Source organism: Hemibagrus wyckioides, linkage group LG27, assembly GCF_019097595.1.
Source record: "Hemibagrus wyckioides isolate EC202008001 linkage group LG27, SWU_Hwy_1.0, whole genome shotgun sequence".
Lineage (NCBI taxonomy): Eukaryota > Metazoa > Chordata > Actinopteri > Siluriformes > Bagridae > Hemibagrus > Hemibagrus wyckioides.
In genome coordinates, this window is record NC_080736.1 from 13102954 (window position 1) to 13114644 (window position 11691).

General features: G+C 36.2%; 1 protein-coding gene across 3 annotated transcripts; it reads right to left on the minus strand.

The window, feature by feature from the left end:
• Window positions 1–5289: 5289 nt before the first annotated feature.
• On the minus strand, window positions 5290–10488 carry LOC131347406 (high choriolytic enzyme 1-like). 3 transcript variants are annotated; one of them, XM_058381423.1, is made up of 8 exons: window positions 10237–10488; window positions 10076–10106; window positions 9914–9979; window positions 9288–9440; window positions 9072–9189; window positions 8786–8964; window positions 5670–5751; window positions 5290–5586 (listed from the first exon to the last, which is right to left on the minus strand). In XM_058381423.1, the coding sequence occupies exons 1-8, from the start codon at window positions 10300–10302 to the stop codon at window positions 5457–5459; spliced, it is 825 nt and encodes a 274-aa protein (XP_058237406.1). In that variant the 5' UTR covers window positions 10303–10488; the 3' UTR covers window positions 5290–5456. The 3 variants fall into 3 exon arrangements, 1 of the variants encoding a protein (XP_058237406.1); XR_009203756.1 differs by lacking the exons at window positions 8786–8964; window positions 9072–9189; window positions 9288–9440; ... (1 more) ...; window positions 10076–10106; window positions 10237–10488 and adding exons at window positions 7142–7328; window positions 8008–8115 and having other exon boundaries at window positions 5530–5586; XR_009203755.1 differs by lacking the exons at window positions 8786–8964; window positions 9072–9189; window positions 9288–9440; ... (1 more) ...; window positions 10076–10106; window positions 10237–10488 and adding an exon at window positions 7142–8001 and having other exon boundaries at window positions 5530–5586.
• Between the last annotated feature and the right edge of the window lie 1203 nt (window positions 10489–11691).

The window sequence follows — 11691 nt, forward strand, 5'->3', positions numbered from 1 at the left end:
GCCAGCTCACCATCATAAAATCCATTATGAATTCTACATTGTATCAGAAGGTAGCTTTCATCTACAGGTACAAATTAAAACAAGATCAGAAATTGACATGTGACATTTCTAAATAAAGAACTGAATATTTAATGTGGTGTAATTTTTTTGCTTGACAATGTATATATAGTTTAATGTCTTTGCATACTCTGAAATTAAAGCATAGAACAAATGAAAAAAGAAATTAAAAAGAAATCATTAATCCAATCTATACTTAATCTAAATTTTTGACTCATCAAAGTTCCCAAAATATTGCGCAGAAAGTTCGTCCCAACACTGTTGCAGAACTTCCCACAAATGTGTTGCATTTGTGGGTTGCATTGCTTTCACTCTTCTGTCCAGTTCATCCCAAACATGCTGGATGGGGTTTATGTCTGGAGACTATGTGGGCCATTCCATGATTTGAAGCTTACTGTCTTGTTCTTGTATTCTAAGGTAGTTCAGACATCACCTGGAGGTATGTTTTGGATCATTATGTTGCTATAGGACGAACCACTGAACAACTAGGCATATACCAGAGCATAAGGCATGGTGTTGCAAAATGCCGTGGTAGTAGTTTTGGTTCAGGGTGCCACTCACTTGTGCAAGTTATATTTTATATTTTATATTTTGTTATTTGATATATTGTTTGTTATATTTTTGTACCCTAATTTGGGTATTTTAGTATTTTTCTGCTATATTTTGTTATATTGTTATATTCTGCTATATTTGGTAATATTTTATATTTTTGTTATTTGATATACTTTTTATTATATTTTGTACCCTAATTTGGGTATTTTAGTATTTTTGTTGTATTCCTTCCTATTTAATCTATTACCTGTGTTTGTGGATACTGCTGGAAACTGTGATCTATCTATCTATCTATCTATCTATCTATCTATCTATCTATCTATCTATCTATCTATCTATCTATCTATCTATCTATCTATCTATCAGTCTGTCTGTCTGTCTGTCTGTCTGTCTGTCTGTCTATCTGTATGGATCCTACAAAAGTGCTCCAGACCCTCATGCTTCCTCCTCCATGTTTGACAGTCAGTGTCATATGGAACCATCCTTTTCTCTACTCTGCAACATATGAAAACTCAGCATGATGACCCGAAGAATTCAAATTTTGCTTCTTTCAGTCTTCAGTAGTCCAATGGCGGTGCCCCATAGCCCAGACAAGCCTCTTTTTCTTGTTTTGCCATCTTAGAAATAGCGTTCTTACTGCCACTCAACCTGTGAAATCTGCAGTTTGAAGCTTTCTCTTTACAGTTGAAACTGAGACTTGCTTACTTTAACCTGTGCTAAGCTGAGCTTGAAGCTGTCATCCTGTAAGACACTCGTCACGCAAGCTATTGACTCTCAGAAACCTGTATTCTGCTTTTTTGAGGCTTTGGGTCTGCCAGACTTGTTCCTGTCACAGTTTCCTCCAGTTTTCAAGTGCCTGGATTTCTTTGCAATTTCTTTAAATGAAAAACCTATACTTTTAAGTGTTAGAATGATCTGTCTATCTTTCTCTGTTAATCGCCTTTTCCTTGGCACTATGGGAGCCATAGTGGGAGCCAATATACTACTTCCTGTTGTACAATAATCCAAATATTGCTTAATAGTGTGTAGTAACACAGTCTGTTCCAAGACTGCTCTCTGTTGCTGCAGAACAGCTGCAAGTTGTTGCAATCCATTACTTCTTCCCTGAAAAGGGAAAATAAAATGTACATTATTTTTCTGTTTTTTGTAACCTAAAGTTGTTGTTTTTTCACCTCTGGCAGTTTACCACTTACCTTTGTACCACTTCAGGTTATTCACTGGACTTGAACTGCTCAAATGTCAATAAAAACTGGAAAAATGGGGGTGTTCTAAAACTTTTGATACTTTTGAAAACATTGTACCCTAATCTATAGATAGATATAGTGAGCTTGAAAAGCAATTATATTATATGAGTTGCTCATTTTGAAGTGTTCTGAGCTGGTTTGGTGAACGTCCAATTTGAAATGTCCATTTTATAATAAATAAAAATCAACTCCTGGCAGAATTATACCTATATGTTATAAAGCATTTACATCAAAATTCCACAGTAAAATAATTTTCGCTATTTTAAAATGTAAATGTAAGAGCTTCTTTGCTCTGTTTGCACCTAGTTGCACACTTTGCACTTTATGTGGCTAGGACATAAACCTTGGTCCTAGCTCTGTGTTGTTTTTTCATATTTGATCTTTATGTTGTATGTTTATGTAGCACCAGGTCCTGGAGAAATGTTGTTTCATTTCACTATGTACTGCATCAGCTATATGTGGTAGAAATGACAATAAAGCTTCTTGAATCTTGAATCTTGAATAAATGATTTGTATGGATTCATACAAAATTCGTTTTTCTACATATTTTTTTAAATAAATGTTTTTTGTGAATCTATATACGTTTTTTGATAAATAAGTTCCAGCTAGTTAAATGGAACCATTTTTGCATTTTTCTTAATGGCAGCTGTAAGCATTAGGAACACACATTTTGTTATATTTGTGGTGAAGTTATCGAGACAAATGCGAAAAAAGTATTCTTTTCAAGCATCTCCTAAGATGTGTGAGGACTACGAGACAATATTTCGGCATTCCTGTCAGGGGTCAAGACAAATTGTAATTAACTCATTTCTCCTGTGATCAATGCAAAAGGTTAGGTAAGACAATTGAAAAATATGTCATATAAGACAAATGTTGCAAGAATCTCTTACATTTGGGTGAAATAAATTTATTTTTTCAGACAATTATACTTTTGCAGGATGATACAGAGAAAAAAGTTTGATTACACTTACGAAACTGGTACTTCTGCATGATGGACAAAAATACAACTGCCATCATGTATCTGCTGAGCTGAGGAGAGCAAAAAGGTCTCAAAAATGTGATTAGAGATCTTGGTCTCACTAAGTCCAATGCCAGACTCTTGATGTCTAGGCTTAAACAGTGGCACCAGTTGAATGAAGTGTACAACTCACAAGTTCTAGGAAGCATCAGCAACCTCTTTCCATCTATTAGAGCCATAATAGACATTACGTAAATATGAGAATATTGAAGTATTGTTAAAATTGTTATTACTGCATTTGTTTTTTCTATAACCTTTAAGAATGTTTATACTGTTATTGCATATGCTTTATTTTGTCCTTGTTAACTGATGAGGTGACTAAGACGTCATATCCGCGTCAGTGGTGTAGCAAGCAAGAGACGGAGCAATACAGTTTTCGACTGTCGTTCCATATTCTGTTGTTATATAAGGTTAAAAGAGTTCTTCTTTTTAGAAGTAAATCATTTCCAGAGTTCTATGTTTGTTTGTCTGCCTAGAGCATCTTCAAAAATATTATAATTGATTTAGAGCTGATTTATCAGAATGCATTTAGAAGCACATCTCTGTGTTTCTCTTTTTAGTAGTGGAGTTTTGGATGTGAATTTGCATTTGAATGGTGATTACTGTGGTGAAGTTCACTGCTTATTATTCTCTGTGTAACTGCTGTTCTTTCTGCTTTCAGGACATCCTGCAACTCTTTTCAAGTGACTGCTCCCTTCTCTCCTACCTTTCTTATCATTTGTCTGAGAGCATGTTGTGAAATCTTGCATGGTATGCCTGGCTGGGAATGAATAGCTGTGGTTCCGTGAACTTTTCACCTGTATATTATTAAACAAATGGTACTGATAGAGTTGTTCAAAGGTCTTTGCTATGATTCTGTAGCTTTTTTTCATTTAGTGTTGTTTAATAATTGGCCCTGGGAACTTTATTTTTACATGATGTATATGGCTGTATTTTTTTCACTGTCTGTACCATTTATCCAATCTATACTCGGGTCACGGGGAGCCCAAACATACACGGCAATTTAGAGACTCCAATCAGCCTAGAAGCATGTCTTTGGACTGTGGGAGGAAACCCACCAAGCACAGGGAGAACATGCACACACAGTCCACACACACAGTGAGCAAGACTTGAACCCAGGACACTGGAGGTGTGAGGTGAATGTGCTAACCAGTAAGCCACCATGCCACCCTATATGATTATATATTCTAGTATATTCTGAATATACGCTTGTAGTCTTTGAATACACGCAAAGAAAAAAGACATTGTGACATATGTGTAAATCTGGAGTGAATATTTACAGTGGAAATATCAAAAATTAAAATATTTACTTCTGTAGTTGTTGTTGTATGAAGGTCTAGATTCCTTCATTTGTATATTTTTAAATATTGAAAAAATTGAAGGTAGCCCAGGTGAATGGATTTCAATGGAAATAGTATATGGTTATATGGTATATGGTAATAGTAATGGCTTATGACATCACCTGCCTTCAACTTACAGTTGAAGGTAAATCAGTTAAGATAAAATATGTGGGCGCAGAAGCATTTATCAAAATGATAAGTATTACATGGTTAACTTGATTGCTGTAGTGCAGAGTATGATCACAAACAAACCCATCATAAAATACTTGCTGTTATAAGCTCACTCATTAACCTTTATGCTACATATTATATGATCAAAGCATAAAAATAAACAGACATGATACATATAAGGCAGGACATGAAAGGCAACAAGTTTTCCGAACCATAATAGATCATTTTTAAGAGTCTTGTCCATTTTGGAGATGTAAAGAAACCTAAAACATTGGCTCCAAGGTGGGTTCTGTGTAATGTTTGAATTGTGGTGAGTGCGTGGGGAAAAGAAGAAAGATCACATTCGAGGAGCAGTGTTAGATCTTTATCAAGTTTTTTTGGTGTATTGTATTGCCATGCTGGAACATGTTTGTGTCTTTTAGTCCAGTAAAGAGAAGTCTCTCAAACGACAGCATACAAAGAGATTCTAGACATGTGTGTGCTTCCAGCTTTGTTGCAACAGTTGAAGAATCACATGGGTGTGATAGTCAGATAGTCAGGCACTTTTGGTGTATATTGTGCTTTTACCATACTGAAATAAGATTAAGCTGAAAAATGCTTTCTGTCATGCATTCAGTAAAAATTATAAACTTCATTTGATATTATATAGCTAATAGTTAATGGTGTCCATGTTTGTTGCGGCATCCATATAGCTGTATCAGAGAGGGACTTGAATATTGCCTTGCAAGCTAGTTTTAGTATTTTCCAGCATTTTTTGAGTCATGTTTTAAAAAGTGCCTTACTATTCAGGGTCACCGTATGAGCCAGTTTAATTAAATTCTGAGTCTGAGATCGATTAATTTGAAAATTAAGAAAGACAGTGATATTCAGCCTACCACTTCACAATATGAATCTAGACACTGATGTTTTATATCATTTTTTTATTATTTGACTGCAGGTGAAAAATCAAAGCAAATTTCAATTTGTTAAATTTGAGAAACGTTATAACAGAATAAATCAGAAGCTTTATAAATGTCAACTTTTTTGCAAGCAGTTTGGAAAAGAATTTGAAATACACTGGTGATGGTAAGAGACTCATTCACTGCAATAGAGTCTGTTAACACGTAGAATGTCATTGTCACTCATTTCAGTTGCATTTCCAATGGGAACGTCATTGTCTGGTATAGGGACAATGGTTGGTAGCTCGTTCTTGGAGAAAGCATACCTGGACCAACACAATGTGTTTGCAATTATAATTGTGCTTTTCTCACAATGAAATCCAATTTAAAAAAGACTTTAATACTTTACCTTGAATAGTGCATGACAGAATTGTAATCATATGGAGTGTTCAGATTGTTGGTGTCGAATTTCTCAAAATTGCGTTCTTCTCCTGTGGATATATGAATCATATAATTACAACATAATTTTTTTCAGAACAAACTCTTCCAACATTACTTAAAGTCTTATGTAGATTTCACACTCACATTTTTTTTGATATACTGTAATTACATTTCATCTTACTATATAATAAATAGGTGCAAAACATTAAAGGAATCACAGTTTACAAACAAAACATTACCTATTAAATACAATATTAGACTTACAATATTAACTACCACACAGAAAAGTTAAACTGTTTATATCAGAAGATATGGAATTGTTTTTGTAGCAGAACAACTCTGACAGTAGTGCATTTATCTGCTTATCATTTTTATAGTAACAGCTCATACACTGGAACTAATTCTAATAATAAATGGATTTTAAAATAATGTTATTTAACAAAAAGCAAAACATATATATTTCTTAGGAGCTGTTTATAAAACATTTTTGGAAGGATCGGCACTTTGTAACAGTAGGTAAGGTTTCCTACATGAGAGAGGTTGTCAGGATATCAGCTAGATAAACACAAGAAAACTCAGAATTTCTCTTGGCTGTAATTCCATTATGCCATTTCAACATGGTGGTGCCCGTAGTATATAGTAAGCATGTATGTGTAACTAGGTTGAAATGGTGACTTGTCTTTTCATGAGACTGGTTATCTGAACCATAGTTTAGGGTACTGCACATGAAGTGTATATTAGTGTCCTCATCCATTGATGAAAGTGCGCTGGCCGTTTAAGAATCGGGACGATGTTACTGGCGGTCCTCTGTGTGAGCATCGGAAGAAGAGTGGTGATTAATAGTAGGTTTGAATAAGTTCAATTTACTTAATTTTCTCAATCAACCCATTTTGAAGTTGTTTGTTTACTGTGATGTAAAATGGTTACTTTGATGTATTAAGTGTAATGATATATGTAATGTTGAGATTAGTCTCAAGAATGTAACGTAATGAAGAACTTTTTCATATATTGTTCATGTTGCTTTAGCAGCCTTATTTTGTGTTCTGTGTTATCAGATTTTACAATTTTGTGTGTGTTTGTTTTCTCAGAATCAAGGGCTGCTACCGTTGTTTATGTTGCCTAGCTTTATGAGTTATCTGTGACTCTGATGTGACTTTCTTGAGTTCCAACAACTTTACACAAACTCAACCTTTTCTTACTAAAATTACCCGAGATTTGCATAATTAATGCTGCACTGCTTACAGTATAAAAGGTCCCCATTTAAACAATAAAAGATCCCCATTTAAAATTTTGCATCCTGTGTCCGGTGTCGTCACTAATTCCTATCCCGGGCTACATATGTTTTAAGACTTTTTCGATTTTTGTGTGATTAGCTTTAAAGGAGAATTCCACTTTCAGAACTTAAATTTCAGTTTAAGAGTTTAAAAAACATTTACTCACCCAAATGCCATCCAAGATCTTCATGTCATTCTTTCGTAAAGAAATGATGTTTTTTAAAACCACATTTTAAGATTTTTCTCCATATAGTGGACTTCAATGGTGCATCTGAGTTTGAATTTCCAAACTGGAGCTTAAATGCAGCTTGAGAGGGCTCTAAACAATCCCAGCCTAGGAAGAAGGCTCTTATCTAGTGAAACAATCGGTCATTTTCTTATAAAAAGAAAAATTTTATACTTTTTACCCACAAAATCACTAGCTCTTGGATGCGCATCCACGACACTGCGTACTACATAATTACGTCGAAAGGTCACGAGTGACATAGGCGGAACTACAGACCCAGTGTTTACAAAGAAAAATAAAACTAAAACATTCATTTCTCAAGTTATTTTGTAGAATATCTCCCATTGTCGCTGAGGTCACACATGACATATGCGGAAATACAGCCCCAGTGTTTACAATTGTGGAGATAAAAAAAGAAAAGAAAAAAAAAGCGCTCTGAAGTTGAAGGAGCCTGTTTCAGTTGCTCTCTTTTAATTTACCTTAATTTACCTATTATATCTTCATCCTTTTTTAAAAAAAACTTGTTTTTAACTAGTGATAAACTCTTACTGAGTTTTTGTCGGTATTTTTGCCTCTGAACTTCTGTTTTCAACTCTCCGAGTGACCCGCGCACAGCAACATGGTGCCGGCTCTTTTGTTTACACCAGATATAAGCTGAACACACTGCAACCGAATGGCATTGTAGACCCTACTTTGTATCAGACCTTAAACATTTAAGCAGGTTCCCCCTTGGATTAATAAAGTTCCTTAGATCTTGAATAAAAGATTACGTCCGCTTGGAAATAATGCGACTGCTCAAAAATTACCTTTAAAAAATCCTGAGTAATTGAAGCTGTGGTTGCTCGCTCTGCACCTGGATATCAACACACAAGACATTCTCCTGCTATCTTTTTGTTATTAAAGAACGTTTGCCTACGTCACTTGTGACCTTTCGACGTGATTACATAGTACGCAGTGTCGTGGACACGCATCCCAGAGCTAGTGCTAGACAAGCTTTTGTGGGTAAAAAGCATACATTTTTTATTTTTATAAGAAAATGACCAATCATTTCGCTAGATAAGAGCCTTCTTCCTTGGCTGGGATTGTTTAGAGCCCTCTGAAGCTGCATTTAAACTCATTTTGGAAGTTCAAACTCGGAGGCATCATTGAAGTCCACTATATGGAGAAAAATCCTAAAATGCGGTTTTAAAAAAACATAATTTCTTTACGACTGAAGAAAGAATGACATGAAGATCTTGGATGAGCAGGGAATGAGTAAATGTTTTTAAAATTGTTGTTCTGAAAGTGGAATTCTCCTTTAAGATCACTAATTACAGAAGGATAGTAGGAAAATTTAATGTTGCATTAATTTGGTGCAAAAACATCCTACATCAGCTTGAAATGAAGCATTAAACAAACACCTCTTCTTGAACTATTTTATTTTATTTTTTATATTTTTATGGTTTTTTTCATTTTATTTTTGTCTGTTTGAGAGCTTTTTAAATCCGCATGAAAGCAAAATAAGTGCTTAGAACAGAACTTAGAATAAGAACAGAAAAAAAACTAGGAAGAAAAATAGGAAGCAGGTATATCTGCTCTGCTCACCAGGAATAACATTTTCGTAGAGGATTCTGACATGATCATCACGGTCACTACGAGTCTGCTCATGATGAAAGCCCAGAGCATGCAGAAGCTCATGTTGGATGGTCTTATGGTAAACACAGCCAGTGCGGTCTATGGAAAGAATCTGGCTTCCACCCCTACGACCCACTGAAGAGTAGCACCTGTACAGCAAAAAATTAATTCTTGAGACAGCTTTCATTAAATAAGAGCTGGATTGGAGACAAATGTTTCTGGAAAATGTTCTGCAAAATTTGGATTGCTGGCATACCCCTTGTGTGAGACTATATGTATGAAGTCTCTTTCAATGGTGCGAGGTACGAACTGGACACAGGTTGACTTTTGAAAGGATTTCAGAGCACGATAAATAACAAATCTTTCAGAGGGTGCTGTAAGGACAGATTCAAAAGAAGGTTGTTATAGCTAATTAATGGCGCTCTGACAAATATTACTTTGAAATAAGGTAAGAGGTCACTCAAGAACTCACCATACTGACTGGAAATGAAGTAGGGCACTTTAACCTTCCCATCCCTGCCACTGGGCCACTTGCACTGGCAAGAAGTACATGGATCTGCATTCTGGAGCCCAGGGTACACCACTATGTCACCATGTGTAATGATCAAACCACCCTTCAGCTTTCCTGTCCAGTAAAATACAATTGTGTGCAATGGAGTTCTTAGTGTATGCAGTTTTAAGACATTTTGCCTTAAAAACAGAAGACTATTTTGAAATCTAAAAGCTCAGGCTTTGGCAAGCTATATCTAGATTTCTTGTTTCAATTTGTGCATGTTTATAGTACATCCCATGACCAATGAAACTAGTTCTAGTGAAAATACTCCTTTCACAAAAGTAGTTAATAATTAAATAGGAAATAGACAAATATCATTGGAAATCATATAGTTCATTCAAATTGGTAAGAGATTTAAAAAGTCATAAAGATATTATTAATAGTTCTTTCACATGAACACCCAGAAGAGCACAGAGTAAAACACAAACCACATTTATATTACACAGTTGTTAAACCCATAAGTGAAAATCTAGTTGTATATCAACTAGATATATAACCTGGGTGAGCACAACATGTAATACCTTAATTTTACCTTTTAATCTTACCGACATTTTTGTTGGCTCTTTCAATTATGGCAGATACAGAGAAATAATCTGCATCAACACTGTTATCTGAAATGGATTTAGCAAAAGTAAATAAGACAAAATGAGCATGGATTTAAAATGCAAAAAATTTTCAGATAAATTAATTAAAAGTCTGAATCTCACCATTCTCCCCAGAGAGCTTATTATCCAATGCCTGTTTGATAAATATTTAAAATGTATTTGAGCTGATATTGTAAATTGTAAATACTTAAAATAGTCCTTTTTAAATGTTATCTAAATTAATTCTAATATATTTAATGTTGTTAAAATTTCTTTTAGCTCACCTTTATGGCACGGCTCTGAACAAGACTGATGCTGAGCAGAAACAGGATGTTTTGCAGCAGATGCATGATGAGAGTCACATTCAGTGAAGCAGTACTGAGAGTGGAGAATGCTTATGAAGTGAATCTTATATACACTCATAAGAGTTTATCACTTCCCTTTTTACCAAACTCAGACTCTACTTCTCAAGGGTTATGGCAAACCAAAAAATGGAACTGGACAATCTTATATAAAAGAGTAGGGTTTGGTTTTATGTGACATGTAACACTTTTTGTAAAATACACTATATTGCCGAAAGTATTCGCTCACCCATCCAAATAATCAGAATCAGGTGTTCCAATCACTTCCATGGCCACAGGTGTATAAAATCAAGCACCTAGGCATGCAGACTGTTTTTACAAACATTTGTGAAAGAATGGGTCGCTCTCAGGAGCTCAGTGAATTCCAGCGTGGAACTGTGATAGGATGCCACCTGTGCAACAAATCCAGTCGTGAAATTTCCTCGCTCCTAAATATTCCACAGTCAACTGTCAGCTGTATTATAAGAACGTGGAAGTGTTTGGGAACGACAGCAACTCAGCCACGAAGTGGTAGGCCACGTAAACTGACGGAGCGGGGTCAGCGGATGCTGAGGCGCATAGTGCAAAGAGGTCGCCAACTTTCTGCAGAGTCAATCGCTACAGACCTCCAAACTTCATGTGGCCATCAGATTAGCTCAAGAACAGTGCGCAGAGAGCTTCATGGAATGGGTTTCCATGGCCGAGCAGCTGCATCCAAGCCATACATCACCAAAGCGTCGGATGCAGTGGTGTAAAGCACGCCGCCACTGGACTCTAGAGCAGTGGAGACACGTTCTCTGGAGTGATGAATCGCGCTTCTCCATCTGGAAATCTGATGGATGAGTCTGGGTTTGGTGGTTGCCAGGAGAACGGTACTTGTCTGACTGCATTGTGCCAAGTGTAAAGTTTGGTGGAGGGGGGATTATGGTGTGGGGTTGTTTTTCAGGAGCTGGGCTTGGCCCCTTAGTTCCAGTGAAAGGAACTCTGAATGCTTCAGCATACCAAGACATTTTGGACAATTCCATGCTCCCAACTTTGTGGGAACAGTTTGGAGCTGGCCCCTTCCTCTTCCAACATGACTGTGCACCAGTGCACAAAGCAAGGTCCATAAAGACATGGATGACAGAGTCTGGTGTGGATGAACTTGACTGGCCTGCACAGAGTCCTGACCTCAACCCGATAGAACACCTTTGGGATGAATTAGAGCGGAGACTGAGAGCCAGGCCTTCTCGTCCAACATCAGTGTGTGACCTCACAAATGCGCTTCTGGAAGAATGGTCAAATATTCCCATAAACACATTCCTAAACCTTGTGGACAGCCTTCCCAGAAGAGTTGAAGCTGTTATAGCTGCAAAGGGTGGACCGACGTCATATAAAAATATAAATAAATAAGGAAAA

What these genes read in the sequence shown, in the direction of transcription:
- LOC131347406 (XM_058381423.1), bottom strand. Translation starts at nt 10,302, where the DNA reads ATGCATCTGCTGCAAAACATCCTGTTTCTGCTCAGCATCAGTCTTGTT. An exon ending in CTTCATTTCCAGTCAGTATG is followed by an intron (nt 9,190 to 9,287) that starts GTGAGTTCTTGA and finishes CTGTCCTTACAG; the next exon opens with CACCCTCTGAAAGATTTGTT. An exon ending in CTACGAAAATGTTATTCCTG is followed by an intron (nt 5,752 to 8,785) that starts GTGAGCAGAGCA and finishes ATATATCCACAG; the next exon opens with GAGAAGAACGCAATTTTGAG.